Raw genomic sequence first — 18,351 nt, forward strand, 5'->3', positions numbered from 1 at the left:
AGGTTGTTTTTAGGAATCCCGCTAAAGCTCCGTATTTTGCCCCGAGCTATTTTGTCTAGCCCCCGTAACGGATAACCAGAACATTTCCAATTTGGCAACATTGTTAAGAAGGCCCATAACTGTTTTGTTTAATATGTATTATGATGCCAAAACATTTGATTTTATAGGATAGGTTCATTTTACCATTTCTATTTACAATCAAATTATAGACGGCCATGTCTTAGCTAATTTATATTGAAAGGGCTTTGTTCAGAGGAAAGATAAAGATATTAATTTTCACAGACCTAAGATGCCATGATAAATATTTGGAATAAAATAAAGAATAAAACCGCAGAAATAAGATATTTTAAAAAGTAGAGTAGGATATATTGGTGGCAAATAAATTAAAAATCAAAGAATATGTAAGTACTTTCTGTCTATATTATTTGTTAAAATGTTCAGTAAAAGCAAGTTCCCAAAATTTGGATAAAAAATGGCGTTTTTTCGGTATGACTTTCATACGTTAGATGTCACTACTTACAGAGACAGCTGTTCAGCATTCACATTCTGACAGTGACATTTTCCATTGTTTTTTAATATTATTGTTCCAATAAAAACAAGGATAACAGTAAAATTTGTTATAAATAATATTAGGGCAAGATAGAGATAAACAGCGAAATCACTGTCACTGTCTATCATAGGTGTTATCATCAAATGTCACAAAGAAACAAATTTGTTGTGCAAAGTGGAATTCTTTAATTCAAACGCAAATATTTGTGTTTTGTCAAAGGAAATACGAGTCCAAAAGTGACAAAGGATTTTTAAAATACTACATAATTTGGTTTATATATAAAATAGATTTTTCTATTTTCTCAGCCAAAGATTCACCGGATTTTCATTATCAATATTTCAGTAGCATCAAGGTAGGTGAATAATCTTTTATCAAAAAATGTTTTGCTTACATTTCTTTTTTAGATGCCCATTTTGTATAGTGTTATTTGTCGGGGGAGTACTGTTTTGGTGAAATACGCAACATGTGCTGGTAATTTTGGAGAAGTTACTGAACAAATTATATCTAAGATTCCTCCTCATAATGATAGGCTTACATACTCTCATGGAAACTATCTCTTCCACTATGTTCTTGAAAATAGAATTTTATATATGTGTATAACAGATGATGTGAGTATGAATTTTTAGTAAGCTTGTTTCTAATTAAATTCTCACTAGTCTCAACTGCCTCTAATTAACTCAACCTTTGTTTGTTTCTTATTAACCCCTAAGGCAGGGCTTCCCAAACTTATTCGTACTGGGACGCCTTTGAGACTTTGCCATTTTTTTGCGACGCCCCTCAACTCAACCCCCAATAATACTTACCAATTTTAGTACTAGTCTAGTAACAGGTTATAGTTATGACAAAAACACAATTTGAACATTTATAATTTTTACTAGAAATTAACAACGAAATCAAAACATAGGCACAAAAATAAAAAGGGATATTTATTTTAAAAACTCTAACAAGAAGTAAAACCACTTCTATGTAAATTGGTATATTTATTAAAACTTAAAAATCCCAATGGATTGAATAAAATATGTCCAATTCAGAACGTTTTCAGACCTATCGGTCCATCATCAGTGAATGTGCATACTTGCTAAATAGCCCCAGAACCAAACAATGGTTGAATTTAAAATTCGATTTACATTATTTAAAAATAATATTCAACAGGCTAAACGCCGATGTTACAGGATATTGCCTATGGGAACATGGTGAAACCCTACCAAAACCTCAATCAACCATCTTAGGCCAACTTTGACTATAAAGTCTAAGTAACTATAAAGTTGGCCTAAGATGGTTGATTGAGGTTTTGGTAGGGTTTCACCATGTTCCCATAGGCAATATCCTGTAACATCGGCGTTTAGCCTGTTGAATTTTATTTTTCAATAATGTAAATCGAATTTTAAATTCAACCATTGTTTGGTTCTGGGGCTATTTAGCAAGTATGCACATTCACTGATGATGGACCAATAGGTCTGAAAACGTTCTGAATTGGACATATTTTATTCAATCCATTGGGATTTTTAAGTTTTAATAAATATACCAATTTACATAGAAGTGGTTTTACTTCTTGTTAGAGTTTTTTAACTATATGGTATACAGCCAACCTAGGGAAGTTCCCTTTTAGTTTGGTCATTTATTTATGTAACTGGCTGGTTAATGTGAGGGATGTGCTTGCTTTTTTGAGCACAGCTTATGAAACCGGGGCTCCAGTTTGGAAATTACCACTCACATTTCTTTTTCTTTTAGTTTATGTTTGACCTGTACTTGTTTTTAATTACTGCAACTGCAGAAAAGCACGTTTCGTACAAGTACGAAGTCACAAATAGCAATAAAACCTTTAATGCAGCAGTGCTCGTATCATGATATCCATGAGAAACTGAGCTCCAAAATTTAAACAGTTTTTCTGAATTCAAAATTGAACGTGTGGACGACTGAAAAGGGTTTCTGACCTAGTGATATTACTCCAGATCTTCGGGAAAATATTTCTCAATTTTTTGTGTAGAATACCTTGTAAAGCAGGGAAACAGTAAATTTCTTGGTCTTCTAATTTTCTCATCCATAAGAGCAACTTCTTCTAAAGCCCAGTAATTTGACCTGCCAATTGCAGGATATGAGTATTGTTTCCTGCAAAAACTTATTAAGATTATTTAATTTGTTAAATGTGTCACAGAGGTATGCTAATTTTATTATAAACTCTGAATTAATAAAGTTTTTTGCATCATTATGTAATTATGTATGTAGATACGTGTAAAATTCATTTCTTAATTCGTATACACATCCGAGTACGTTGCCTTTGGACAGCCAACGAAATTTGCAATAATAAATTGAAGAGGAGTGCTCGGCCCCCACATCTTCACAAAGTTTATGGAAAAGTCTTGATTTCCCGGGTCGTGTTTTAATGTAGTTCACCATTTTAATAATGTTATCCATCACAAAACTTAAGTCAGGTGTAATGTTTTTTGCTGCTAAGACCTCTCTATGTATGACACAATGTGTCCATTTTAAACTTGGAGCCTTGGTTTTGATGAGAGCTTGTAGTCCTCCATACTGTCCAGACATCGCTCGGGCACCATCTGTACACACGCCTACACAGTTATCCCAGTTAATATTATTTTCAGTCATAATATATGAGTTTAAAATCTCGAATAAATCAGTAGCTTTACAACTTTCACACATTTTTCTGCAAAATAACAAATCTTCACATATACTTGTTTCTTGTATGTACATAACATATCAATTGAGCATCAGTCGCCTCGTCCAGTTGAATAGCAAATAAACCTAAAAGTTTCCCCACAATTTGCTCATTAATATCTTCTGCCATGTCGTGAATACGACGAACAATTTTTTGAATAATTTCGGATAATTCAAGGGTATATCGACTTGATGTTATATTTTTTATTTGATTTATTTATTTATACATATATTTTATACTCGTTTAAAGTCAAATAAGTATATTTTCTGTATTAAAAATCCGCGATGACACACGACGCCCCGGTGACAACGCCACGACGCCCCAGGGCGTCGCGACGCACAGTTTGGGAAGCCCTGCCCTAAGGGATAGGTCACATCTTTCAAGCACATGTCGATGAGCTTCTCATGGTGGCATAATTTGTAAGCCATCCCACACAGGTGAACAATTCAGTTCTTTTTCTTCACTAGGTTTTCTTACTGTAGTAATGAAATCCACCTCTTCTTTTCAACAGATCCTTTGGAAACAAAAAGAATCTACATATCCCTCTTTTACTATAGTGTTTACAATCCGGGACAAAGCACATTACCATTTTTATTATACAAAATACAATGGTTCACAAAAGTTCCTAACCTTTGCTTGGTGAATATCACTAAAAAATTATATTTCATAGAAATTTAAGACCAAATTATGGTGGTATTATCTTAAAAACACTATACTTAAGTCAGTGGCTATATCAGCACGCAGAAAACCTATTCCAAGATTGCAGCTTTAATTTTGAATATTTTGTCGAGATATTTTGCACACATATTCGTAATATAGTAAATAATGTTGGTCTGAAGCTATTTCCTTGTGGCATTTTTATAATGAACTATTTTAAATGGGAAATAAGCCACAGTTTTATCAAAAAAATGAATTTATTAACGTTTCGATGCCCAAGTCGGGTGTCGTTGTCAAAATACAAAATATTAATAAATAAACAAAAATGTTGTTGCTTAGTAAAAAATTCTTCTAATAATTTATTTTATCTGACTCATTTATATTGGCAATTCAGGCATGTATTATACATTTTAAAGTAGAAGACTTTAAAATGATATTGCCAATATTGATGAGTTGTGTTCCTGGGACGACTTTACTAAAAGATAGTTCATTCGATTACATGAAATCAACCCTAACTGAATATCCGCCACAAAAAATCATAGCATGCGATCTGTCTTTAAAAAGACAACAAATGCAAAGATGACAGTAAAATTCTCGCGCTAGAGATTCCATAGTAAATCACGAGAGAAAAAAAAATAATGAACTATCTTTTAGTAAAGTCGTCCCAGGAACGCAACTCACCAATATTGGCAATATCATTTTACAGTCTTCTACTTTAAAATGTATAATACATGCCTGAATTGCTGATATAAATGAGTCAGATTAAATAAATTATTAGAAGAATTTTTTACTAAGCAACAACATTTTTGTTTATTTAGTATTATTTTATATTTTGACAACGACACCCGACTTGGGCGTCGAAACGTTAATAAATTCATTTTTTTGATAAAATTGTGGCTTATTTCCCATTTAAAATAGTTCATTATAGTAAAGAATGACGGTACAGAGCCTAATTAAATTTGAGAAACATGTTAATATGTTGAAATTACTCTATAATCAAATAAAATATTACAAAAATGAGTCTGTACTGCCATTTAGTCCTGTCGCCAGGGGGGGTACAACGGCCTCGTTAATTCAGATGGACTTACCCAAGTTTTTTTTATGTATTTTGACCCGTAGAACACGAATTTTTTGGGTAACAGTTGATCCGGATGTCGATAAGATTGTTATAGACCAAGAACTTGAGGAATCAAATAACAGCGATTTTTGACAAAACAAAACAATATTTTGTATTTTTTGGGTCATTTTAAGCAAAAAATATTTCTACAAGTTTTTTAGTAGGATGCACAGTTTTCGAGATAAACGCGGTTGAACTTTCAAAAAATCGAAAAACTGCAATTTTTAAACCCGAATAACTTTTGATTAAAAAATAAAATAGCAATTCTGCTTAGCGCCTTTGAAAGTTCAAGTCAAATTATGTCGGTTTTGATTATTTGCATTGCTAAAAATTTATTGTGTTATTGTTAAACAAAGCTACAAACAACTAGTGCGTGAGTGATGTTTCTATGATTTATCATTTAAAATCGAACGAGTAGGTAGAATAGGTACTAGTGCAATCAAGACTATTTCTACGTTACATGCGTTAAAACGAATGTAAAAGCACGGGAAACCCTACGTGTTTATAGCTTTGTTAAACAATAAAAAAATAAATTTTTACCAATGCAAATAATCAAAAACCGATATAATTTGACTTAAACTTTCAAATACGGTAAGCAGACTTGCTATTTTATTTTTTAATCAAAAGTTATTCGGGTTCAAAAATTGCAATTTTTCGATTTTTTTAAAGTTCAACCGCGTTTATCTCGAAAACTGTGCATCCTACGAAAAAACTTGTAGAAATATTTTTTACTTAAAATGGCCCAAAAAATACAAAATATTGTTTTGTTTTGCCAAAAATCGCTGTTATTTGATTCCTCAAGTTCTTGGTCTATAACAATCTTATCGACATCCGGATCAACTGTTACCCAAAAAATTCGTGTTCTACGGGTCAAAATACATAAAAAAAACTTGAGTAAGTCCATCTGAATTAACGAGGCCGTTGTACCCCCCCTGGCGACAGGACTAATTAAGAAGAACAAAAAAAATTCATTTTCTTCAAATAAACTTTTTTATCCCATGCCTATATATTTTGTGTCACATTGGAATTACTAAAATCGATTATCTATAACAAGAAATCGAACTTGACTGACTTAGCAACATTTAGCACTTCTTCTTCTTCTTCTTCGGCACTACAGCCCAAATTGAGCCTTGGCCTCCTTTATTTTTTGCCTCCACCCTTGTTTGTTTGTGGCTGCTCTTCTCCATACACTTCTAAAAGTGCTTTGTTACTGTGTTTTCCCAGTGCTTTCTTGGTGCTCCAAGTGGTCTCTTTCCCTGCATTCTAGTATTCAGTGCATTTTTGGTAGTCTATCCTCTCCCATTCTTATCACATGTCTAGCCAATTGCAACCTTTGTATTCAATGAAGTCTGACAGGGGTGTTTCCTTATAAAGTTGATAGACCTCGTTTTTTTATCGACTTCTGAAGATTCTGTTTTCCCTCACAGGTCTACTATTAATTTTCTGTACAGTGGAACCCCGATAAGTCAGCCTCCGATAACCCAGAAGTCTGGCTAACCCGGACCGATTTTCATCAGACAAAACAAACATTTTTTCACTTTGACCGAGTTTTTTACCAAGAACTAAACAATGCTGTATACAACTGTACGTAATTTAGATGTATTGTGCATATGTATTTCATGTTTTTGCAATTAAAATGTGTATTTGTTTATTATTTATATGTATTTTATTACTTTTTACCATATTCTCCGGCTAACCCGGATTTTCGATAACCCGGATCGGCCGCGGTCCCGATTAATCCAACTTATCGAGGTTCCACTGTACTTTCCTTTCGACTGTGTCAAGTATGTTTTTGGATGTTTCTTTCAGGACCTATGCTTCACTGCCATAGCATGCCATTGGTCGAATTAAGGTTTTATAGATTCTCATCTTTGTATTTCGGTGAACACTTTTAGACCGCAATATATGGGAGAGGGCAAAATAAGCTCTGTTTGCCTGTGTTTTTAGCACGCTATGAGCATAATAATTATTATTATTATCAATCTTGTGCCTTCGTTTTTGACACTGCTGCCTCACTGCGCTGGACTGTTAAAAATTTGCAGAACTTAAAAAAAATATTGTAATATATTTTATTGTTTATATATTGTAATATTTTAAATAATATCTTGTTTTTATAAATTACACATAATGCATACACATAAGATCGTCCCCTATGACGTCAGATCGTCAGATCAATGTATAAAAATAATAACCTTATTCAATGTTCTAAAGGTTTTTAAATAACATATTCATTGTTGGGATGTCTTTAGTTTGCCAAAAAATAGAGTACACTGGAAGTACTTAACTTTATTGGGTTAAACAATTTATAACATTTTAAAATGTTATTAAAAACTCTATAAAGAACTAGAATTAAACTGTGTTTTTATAAATAGTAGATAATTGTTGAAATACGAAACCAAGTGATAAAGATTAAAAAATAAGAATGTGTGTATTTTGTACGCACGTAAGAAGTTATACTTATATTATATGATTTCAACGAAATCAATATACTTTAAACAGTTTCTCTACTACTTTCCAAAAATTTTTATTAAAACAAAACCAAAAATTAAAAAAATAAAAGAATAAAACACACGCAAACACATTGAAAAATGCCACAAATGATTTCTGAACAATAATTGTTGCCAAAAATTTTAATTAAATACGTATTTTATGAAAAAAAATTATATAATAATATACTTACAATCATAAAATCTATAAAAAAAAACTAAAGAAATAACAACTTGCTTGGGGCTTGAACCCACTTCACGTCTATCGCGCCGTACGAAAGTCGAAGCGATTTCCTACTGCACCACCTTCGCGTATACGTCATGTGGGAATATACACAAACTAAACGTTTACATCATAAACTTTTTGACATTTTGTTTATTTATATGAATTTAATCAAATTATTAGTTTGATTTTTGTCTAATTAAAATACAACAAAATATAGAGTAAGAAAACGATATATTAAATGAAGATTTGTAGAAAGTTTGTTCGTAATCAGATTATGTAAATTAAAGCATTGCCTACTAATAGGTAACTTCATTTTTTTTACATTTTCCAAATATATAGGTATGAAGATAATTTTTTATTGGAATACAACTGAAACATTTAGAATTACGTACCTGAGGCTTTTCAAAACTATTTAAGAAGTCACTATAATTATAAATTTGATTTTATTTCTGTCCTCACAACAATAAAAACTAATATATACAATATTTTTGTTTACCGATAACCTCCATATTGAACAGTTATTGACAGATCATTTCAACACCCAATCAGAGCCCGTATAACGACTAATACCATACTGTCGGTGTGCGCATGCGCGCAGATTAATAAAATTTCACCCTCAATGAAATCGCGCCTAAAGAAGTATAACTTCAAAAAATCAAGATCGTGATCTGCAGCAATCACTGACTTCCTCAAATTCATGTATCATCGTTAAGTTCATGTGTTGTTATGTATGAGATGAAGATCGTTCCTCAGTTTACTAGCTGAAAGATTTACATACTGTATAAACAGCTTTCTAACACTGTTACATAAAATATTTTATTCTTAAAGGAATTTGAAAGAAGTCGTGCATTTTTGTATCTTAATCAAATTAAAAGAAGATTCCAATCCACATATGGAGCCAGTGCAGAGACAGCTATTGCCTATGCTATGAATTCAGAATTCTCAACGGTTTTGGCCACTGAAATGAAACTTTACTCAGAATCTCATGATCTCGACACAATATCGAGAGTACACAGCGAATTAGATGAGTTAAAGGATATAATGGTCAAAAATATTGGTAAGTAATTCCTATCTATTTTTTGTATCATAGCTAAAATAAATCTGAGATATCAACTTATAGACTGTGTAGGGTAGAAAAATGTCAGAAAATATCATAATATAATAATTTTTACCAGTTACACACACCGGCAAAATTAACGGAACAACTTAAAAATGGGACATATTAGATGTCTCGAATTTCCTAAACTAGCTGTCCGATTTGAGTGATTTTTTTAGTATGTTATGGTCATATTATTTAAGAATATCGGTGTAATAATATTGTTGCTAGACAGGTAAATGTCATTTTATACCTGGTGTAATACTGTGACATACTGTTTTTTTTCTTAAAGTTCGGAACACCCTGTGGAATATTCTAGCATAATATGTTGAAATTAAAACTCAATTGTAGCCTTAGGCTTTCTTAACATTTTCTTTTTTGATTAATTTGCTTATGTTGGATAATAAAAAGTTAGGTACTTTAACAGCTAGCCATGTTCTTCGTCAATTCAGGGTGTTTCTAAATAAGTGTGACAAACTTTAAGGGGTAATTCTGCGTGAAAAAATAATGACCGTTTGCTTTATAAACATAGGTATGTCCGCAAATGCTTCGTTTCCGAGATACGCGACGTTGAATTTTTTCTTACAAACTGATCATTTATTTATTGCTCTAATACCGGTTGAGATATGCAAATTAGATTTGGTAGGTTTTAAGAGGTAGTTATTGCGCATTTTTTGACATACAAATAAGAATTTTATTGTTGTTCTGAAGCTATTTCCTTGTGGCATTTTTATGATTAATTATTTATATGGGAAATAAGCCACAATTAAAATGAAAAAAATAATTTTATTAACGTTTCGACGCCCAAATCGGGTGCCGTTGTCAAAATACAAAATATTACTAAAATAAACTAAAGTGTTGTTGTTAAGCAAAAAAATTCTTCTAATAATTTATTTAATCTCACTCATTTATATTGGCAATTCAGACATATATTATACATTTTAAAGTAGAAGACTTTAAAATGATATTGCCAATATTTATGAGTTGCGTTCCTGGGACGACTTACTGAAAGATAGTTCATTCGATTACATGAAATTAACCCCAACTCAAGAATATCCGTCATAAAAAATTATAGCATGTGATATGTCTTTAAAAAGACAACCAAATGCAACGACAGTAAAATTCTCGCGTTAGAGACTTCATAGTAAATCACAAGGGAAAACCAGGAAAAACCCTGTGATACTATCCCAACATCGTAAGTATTTGGTCTTACATTAATTTACTCTCAAAAAATAATACCAAATTCTGACTTGTAACATGTTTAAATTATAAATAATATTAATAATACTAGATATATAAGTAATACTAAAATATAAAATATGTACTAGCTCGATATTATTGACTTACTAATCTTGGTATTTTCTTTCTATTGACTTCCTCTTTCAGTATGGGTAACCACATCCTACTGCATTCTACCGAGGAATTTGCGACACAATTGGTTTCATTTAGCATAATTAGAGCCGCTTCTTTGATTTTTCTCTTTTTACTATCTGATTCTTTCAGGACTATACTTGAATCTCTCCACTGAACTCTATGTTCATTATCCCATGCGTGTTGACATATTTGAGATCTCTCAAATTTTCTATTTTTAATATAAGATTGATGTTCACTTGTTGAGGTAGGGCGGAGGATGCTCTAAAGCTGTAGAGAAAGCAAATCCTCTAGGAGAAGGAATACTCCAAAATCAAACCCTGGTCCTCCAGGTCGGGGGTTGAGGCATCGGGTTAACTCCCCGTTACTCGGAAAAATTCAAACTGTTAAAAAACCTAGCGAAACGCCTCGGAATCGATTGATTATAAAACGACGACACATGCTACGGAAAAGGATGACGAATATTGGAACTTGGAACGTACAAGGGTTTAAACAAAAAATAAATGAAGTAATACACGAAATAAATAGACTGAACATAGACATCGCAGTGATTACCGAAACAAAACGAAAGGGTCAAGGATCAGAAAATATCGGAGAATATGATTACTTCTACAGCGGGGTACCAAAGGAGAAAAGAGCCCAACAAGGTGTAGGTATACTTATACGCAAGAAACTAAGGAGATTCATAACTGCTTGGGAAGCCATCAGCGAAAGGCTCATAAAAATGAATCTAACTATCAAAGGAAAAAAGATTACGATTATTGGAGTATATGCAGTAAACGATGATGCACTGGTGAATATTAAGGACGACTTTTTTGAAAAGCTACATTCAGAAATTGCAAATATCGGCAGATCACGAGAAATTATAATCTTGGGGGACCTAAACAGTAGAACAGGCAAGAAACAGCACAATAAAGTCATAGGCCAATATGGTGAAGAAGCTATAAATGACAATGGTACTAGGCTAATAGCCTTATGCGAACAAAATGATATGAAAATCACAAACGGATTCTTCCAACACCGAGATATCCATAAATATACATGGACACAAAATACCCGAGGGCTGAAATCAATCATAGACTATACAATCATAAGACAAAAGACTAAATTGATTGTACAGGATGTGCGGGTATATAGAGGAGCCACTTGCGGCAGTGACCACCATCTATTAAAAACAAAGCTCACAATAGGAATAGATAGAGCAAGAGATTTAAAAGAAGCTGCAGCGGAAATAGAAAAATTAACAGAAAAGAAATACAACCTAAACAGCTTAGAACAAGAAAGCGTGAGGGATTTATACAGGAGTAGATTAGATAAAAAGTTAGAAACCATGCAATTTACCAGCAATGAAGAGCATTATCATTATATAAAAACATGTCTTCAGGAAGCAGCAACAGAGGCCCTCGGACTCCAAATAAAAAACCACAGAAAAACTCCGTATTGGTGGGACGAAGAAATAGAACAAGAGATTAAAAATAAAAGAGAGAAGTATAAAAAATTTCTGAACACAAGGACCGACGCCGATAAGGTAGAATACAAGAGGGTCCAAGCTAAAGTGCGAAAAATGATATGCCAAAAGAAGAATGAGGCTTGGGAGCAAAAGTGTAACATGATTAACACACATTTAGGAGGACGGAGAAGTACAGAAAGTTGGAAAGTATTAAAATCGCTACGACAGGAAAAGAAAAGAGATATAATATCAGCAATCACACCGGATCAATGGGACGAATATTTTGAAAAACTCCTAAATGAGGACAGAGCGGAATTTTTAAATAACAGTGATACCAGCAATGTAAATATCTTAGCCTCACCATTACGGGTAACAACAAAAGAAGTAGAAGAAGTATGTAAGTTTTTAAAAAATAACAAAGCACCAGGACCAGGGAACATACCAGCTGAACTAATAAAATATGGCACAACAAAATTATATGAAAACCTGGCTAAACTCTTTCAAAGATGCATCAACGGAGCGGAAATCCCAGAAGAATGGAAGACATCATGGATATCCACCATACATAAAAAAGGCAGACGGGATCAATGTGACAACTACAGAGGCATCGCTGTAACGAACTCGATCAGCCGAATATACGGAAAACTGATTAAAAATAAAATCGAAAACGAATATAAAGATATAGAAGCTGAAGAACAGGCAGGATTCAGGGCAGGGAGATCAACGGTTGACCATCTGTTTTGTATTACACAGATTATTGAGAAGAAACTGGCCGTCAACCAGGAGGTGCATCTGTTATATGTGGACTTAAGAAAAGCGTATGATAGCATCCCACAAAACAAACTATGGGAAGCATTATAGAAAACCAATATAAGCGCAAATTTAATAACAGCGACGAAACAATTGTATACCAAAACTGCATCAAGGGTGAAAGTTGGAAGCAGGCTATCGAGAGGATTCCAAATTAGCAAAGGCCTAAAACAAGGGTGCTGCCTTTCACCGACATTATTTAAGATCTACCTCGAACAAACTCTAAAACTTTGGAAACGCAAATGCAAAAACATGGGATTACCGATCAGCAACAATACAATATACACTTTGTCATTTGCAGACGACCAACTTGTACTAGCGCAAGACTACGATGATATAGAATATATGACAAGGAAATTAATAGAGGAGTACAAAAAAGGTGGTTTGGAAATAAACATAAAGAAGACCGAATATATGTGTATCGGTGGGACACAGCAGGACCTTACACTGGGGAATGGCGAAATTATTAAACATTGCGACGCATATAAATACCTGGGTATGACCATCACACAAGAAGGAAGCGTAGACCGGACGATAGAAGAAAGAAACAACCAGGGAAGAAAAGCAATTACCCTTCTCAATAGCATCCTGTGGGACCAGTCAATATCAAACAACAACAAACATAGAATATACAATACAATTGTTAAGAGTATAATCACTTACAGCAGTGAAGTATGGCAAATAAAAGAAAGATACAAGAGAAAACTTGAAGCAACAGAAATGGATTTCTGGAGGCGCTCAGCAGGAAAATCAAGATTAGAAAGGGTAACCAACAACAGAATTAGGGAAATAATGAATGTGAAACACACAATAGTAGATGACATTAGTACCAAACAGCTTAGATGGTATGGACACGTACAAAGAATGTCCGAAGAACGACTCCCGAAACAAATCCTAACGTGGACCCCTCATGGTAGACGAAAAAGAGGAAGACCCCGCCTTAGTTGGAGAGAAGGCATAAATCGAGAAATGAGAGAAAGAGAATTGGATGAAGACCTTTGGATGGACCGAAGTGAATGGCGACTAGGCATCGGAAGACGTCGGAGAACGTTTTAAAACCGATATATATATATATATATATATATATATATATATATATATATATATATATATATATATATATATATATATATATATATTGATGTTCACTTATTCTAACGTCTAATGGTCTTGATGTCTCACCTAAATAAAATTGTTCGCATTCACAAGGTATTTTATAAATGCAATTCTTTGTTCTTTCTTGATCATTGTTAGGTTTAGTTTTAGATAGAATAGATCTCAATGTGTTTGTTGTTTTGAATGTTGTTGAAATGTTGAATTTATTTCCTATTGTTTTAAGTTTCTCGGATAGTCCTTTTATATATGGTATTGATATTTTCCTCGTATTATTTCTGGTGAATGTTGTAGGATCCCGTTCTAAGTTGTTCTGTTCCATTCGATCCAATCTTGACAATTCCTTATTTATAAACGATAAAGGATAATCATTTTTTAATAAAACAGATGTTAACAATTGTTTTTCTGCTAAAAAGGAATTTTCGTTAGAACAAGTAATTTTGGCTCTATCATATAAGGATTTAATGATTCCCTTTTTAACGTTGATGTTGTGATTTGACTTGTAATTGAGATATCTGTTGGTGTGTGTTGGTTTTCTATACACTTGAGTCTCATATCCAATATCCTTCTTTGAGATCAAAACATCGAGGAAAGGTAGGCTGTTATTGTATTCCTTTTCCATTGTAAATTTTATTGTCTCTTCTTGATCGTTTATAATATTCAGGAACGTATCCAACAATTCTGATCTATGAGGCCATATTGAAAACACATCATCTACATATCTCCACCATACTGTGGGTTTTAAATTTTGTTTAGAAATAATATTAGTTTCGAAATCCTCCATAAATATATTAGCCAATAGTGGAGATAAAGAAGAGCCCATTGCTAGACCAAAATTTTGTTTATAGAATTCATTGTTTAGTTGAAAATAGGTATTATGGGTACATAATGTCAATAACTCCATTATAGCTGATACATTTAGTCTTGTCCTAGTTGCCAATGTATTATCATTCTCTAATTTCGTTTTGATTATGTTTAAAGTTTTATCTAATGGTACATTTGTAAATAAACTGTTTATGTCAAAACTTACTAAAATATTATTTGGATTAAATTCAATAGTTGACAATTTGTTTAAAAAATGTTTTGTATTTTTTATAAAAGTGTCATCATTATTAGCAAATGGTTTTAGAATGTTTAATAAGAATTTTGATAGTTCACTACAAGGAGAATTGATGGTACTACAAATGGGTCTAAGTGGTATGTTCGCTTTATGAATTTTCGGCACTCCATAAAAATGTGGTGTCTTACTGTAGTGAGGTGTCATTAATTTTCTTTGATAGTATGTTAGATCATTTTTAAATTTGAATAAAGTTCTATATATTTTGTTTTTCAGTGTCTTCGTTGGATCCTTCGTTAATTTGCTATAAGGTCCATTTGTAATTAGATCTGTAATTTTGTCCTCATATTGTATTTTATTCATTATTACAGTTGCATTGCCTTTATCCGCTGGTAGGATTGTTATGGAGTCATCATTTCTTAAAGTTTTTAAAGCTTTCATTTCCTCTTTGCTGATGTTCTGTTCAATTTGATTAGACTTTTCCAATTCAAGTTTACATAGTACCCTATATTGTTCTTTTTTTTTTTTTTTCTTTTTTTCCTGGTTTTCCCTTGTGATTTACTATGAAGTCTCTAACGCGAGAATTTTACTGTCGTTGCATTTGGTTGTCTTTTTAAAGACATATCACATGCTATAATTTTTTATGACGGATATTCTTGAGTTGGGGTTAATTTCATGTAATCGAATGAACTATCTTTCAGTAAGTCGTCCCAGGAACGCAACTCATAAATATTGGCAATATCATTTTAAAGTCTTCTACTTTAAAATGTATAATATATGTCTGAATTGCCAATATAAATGAGTGAGATTAAATAAATTATTAGAAGAATTTTTTTTACTTAACAACAACACTTTAGTTTATTTTAGTAATATTTTGTATTTTGACAACGGCACCCGATTTGGGCGTCGAAACGTTAATAAAATTATTTTTTTCATTTTAATTGTGGCTTATTTCCCATATAAATAATTAATCAAGAATTTTATATTCACCATTGGCGTGCATACGGGATGTATCTAAAATGTTTATACCCGTACGCACGCCAATGATGAATATAATATTCTTAATTATTATGTCCAAAAATGCGCAATAACTACCCCTTAAAACTTAACACCTACCAAATTTCATTTGCATATCTCAACCGGTTTTAAAGCAATAAATAAATCGTCAGTTTGTAAGAAAAAATTCAACATCCCGTATCTCGGAAACGAAGCATTTGCGGACATATGTTTATAAAGCAAACGCTCATTTTTTTTCATGCAGAATAACCCTTAAAGTTTGTTGCACTTGTTTAGAAACACCCTGTATTGATGACGAACATGGCCAGTTGTTAAAGTACCTAACTTTTTTATTATTCAACGTAAGCAAATGAATCCAAAAAGAAAATGTTAAGAAAGTCTAAGGCTACAATTGAGTTTTAACTTCAATATTTTATCTATGTTATAATATGTCACAGAGTGTTCCGAACTTTAAGGAAAAAACACAGTATGATTGTTACACCCGGTATAAAATAACATTTACCTGTCTAGCAACAATATGATTACATTGATATTCTTAAATAATAAGACTATAACATACTAAATAAATGACTCAAATCGGACAATAGGTTTAGGAAATTCGAGACATCTAACTTGTCCCATTTTTAAGGTGTTCCGTTAATTTTGCCGGTGTGTGTATAATTTTCTTCTTCATTACAAGAATTACGATTTGCTTGTTCTATCTTCACACAAGCTTACTATAACCATCTATTCTATTAGAGTTGAGTATTTTTTTGGTAGGTTTTTGTTTCCCAAAAATGATTTTAAATTTATGAATGATCCCTAACAACTATATTTAGGACAAACTAAAATACATCCATAATTCATATAGTTGACAGTTTATTTTTTTTTTAGTTTTTTTTTATGAAATACATACTAGTGTAGGAAACAGAGGTTGAACCTTGCAAAATGGACACAAGTCCGGTTTTATTTTTTTTTCTGTTTTCTCAAGGGGTGCTTATTATAAGACTAACTTTTTCTGAAAAAATTTCGCCCCGGAACCCCCCTTTTCACCCCTTTAAAGGGGGTAATTTGTGGTTTTTGCGGAACGTAGCCCTTCCTGTACCTTTTACAAAAAAAATTTTTTATAGAAATATGAAGAGGACTATATTTTCTACGATTTATTTCCCGACAGCATATGTCTATCATCCACCGTTTAGCGGGGGTTGCGCCCCAAAGTTGACAAGTTTTTAAAAAAGATGTTTTTAAAAAATATATATTTTTCCCTAACTGTAACGGAAATTAAGAAGAAATCCTGCAGCAATTATTAACTAATAAGTGACTGATTTTTTGGTATAGCTTTCACTTAAGGGTAATTGCCCTATTTTTAATTACAGGGTGTTACATTTTAAAAAACCCCTTTTTATACCATCTGAACCGTTTATGCTAGAGTAAAAAGCCTTGCAGCGATTACCCATGTACTGATGCTATTTACAAATTTGTATAATGCACCACCATTTTTCCCCGGAACCACCAAAAAAAAAGAAGAATTAATAAATAAAGTGATTTTCTTGGAATCCTTCACACACAATGCCCTTTATTAATATACTTCATATATCATTTTGTGCACGTTATTATTACCCATGCATGGACACCAAAAGAGATTTCCTAGTGATTTCCCCTGTACCTAAAAAAAATATATATAAAATGGGGGGTTGAAATTTTTTTTGTTTTTTGCTTTTTCATCCATATGGGCATATGCTTCATCAATAGTGCTTTTCAAAAATATATATGGTTATTGCAACATCCCTGCGCAAACCACCCCTATCCTTGAAAATATACTGCAGAAACTACCCCTATCCCTTGGCGAGCATGTTTTTACGATTTTCTCATTACCTATGCATTCTTTTTAAACAAAACTTATACAAGGTTAAAGACCACTATTTACTCTAAAAATTAGGTCCTATTCATTTTTTCCGTATAAGCAACCGTTACGGCACAGTGGCGCCGTAAACCTATGTTCCTTGAAATATTTCGTTATCTTATTCCTGCTTTGAAGAGGAATAATCCCCACTGTATTCAATACATTCATCGAATCCATCGGGATCAATACCACCCATGTCTTCATCATCACATCCTTCCATTATTTTTCTGCCTATTTCCGTTATCTCATCACTAGTAAGTTTTTTTCTATAATTCTATGATACTTGAGACCTAAAATCAAGGATACCGCCATAATAAACTATACTTTTAGTTAATTCTATGCTTTGATAACCAAAAAATTATTGTTAGGTACTTACCACAGGTACTTACATAGTCGTTTTGCGTACTTTATGCACCACTTAGTAACACGCAGCAACAATGACGTCTAATATAGTCTTAAAGTAGTGAGAAAGACTAAAACTAGACTCTGTGTATAAGAATGTGCGGTAGGAGGATACATGAGCGACGCTGCCTGTTTAACATCTGGATATAAAGTTATGACGTTTTAAATAAGAATGGCGTACTTTTTATGCTTTAGCGACAGTGGAGGATCCAGCATCGTTAAGAGGGGGGGTGCCAATTGGCTAAATTTCTATAAAAATAAATGAATATTTTTATAATCTTTGAATATAATATCACTTGGTTTGAGAGGGGGAGGTGATCACCCCCATCACCCCTCCCTGGATCCGCCACTGCTTAGCGACCACCTAAGCGTAAATATTATGCTATTAAGGTAGCATTAATGCAATAAAATGCGTGTAGGTGGCGAAAATATGCAAAAAT

The 18,351-nt window shown here is 32.7% G+C and overlaps 1 protein-coding gene across 1 annotated transcript in view; it reads left to right on the top strand.

The window, feature by feature from the left end:
* The first annotated feature begins 582 nt into the window (after positions 1–582).
* LOC126883021 (vesicle-associated membrane protein 7) overlaps positions 583–18,351 on the top strand; it is a 35,904-nt gene continuing 18,135 nt past the window's right edge. The window contains exons 1-3 of the mRNA XM_050648203.1: positions 583–902; positions 955–1,158; positions 8,542–8,770. Coding sequence (XP_050504160.1) covers positions 955–1,158; positions 8,542–8,770 — 433 coding nt within the window. The 5' untranslated portion in view covers positions 583–902. The remainder of the gene's footprint in view (positions 903–954; positions 1,159–8,541; positions 8,771–18,351) is intronic.

Source organism: Diabrotica virgifera, chromosome 4 (assembly GCF_917563875.1).
Source record: "Diabrotica virgifera virgifera chromosome 4, PGI_DIABVI_V3a".
NCBI classification, from domain to species: Eukaryota; Metazoa; Arthropoda; class Insecta; order Coleoptera; family Chrysomelidae; genus Diabrotica; species Diabrotica virgifera.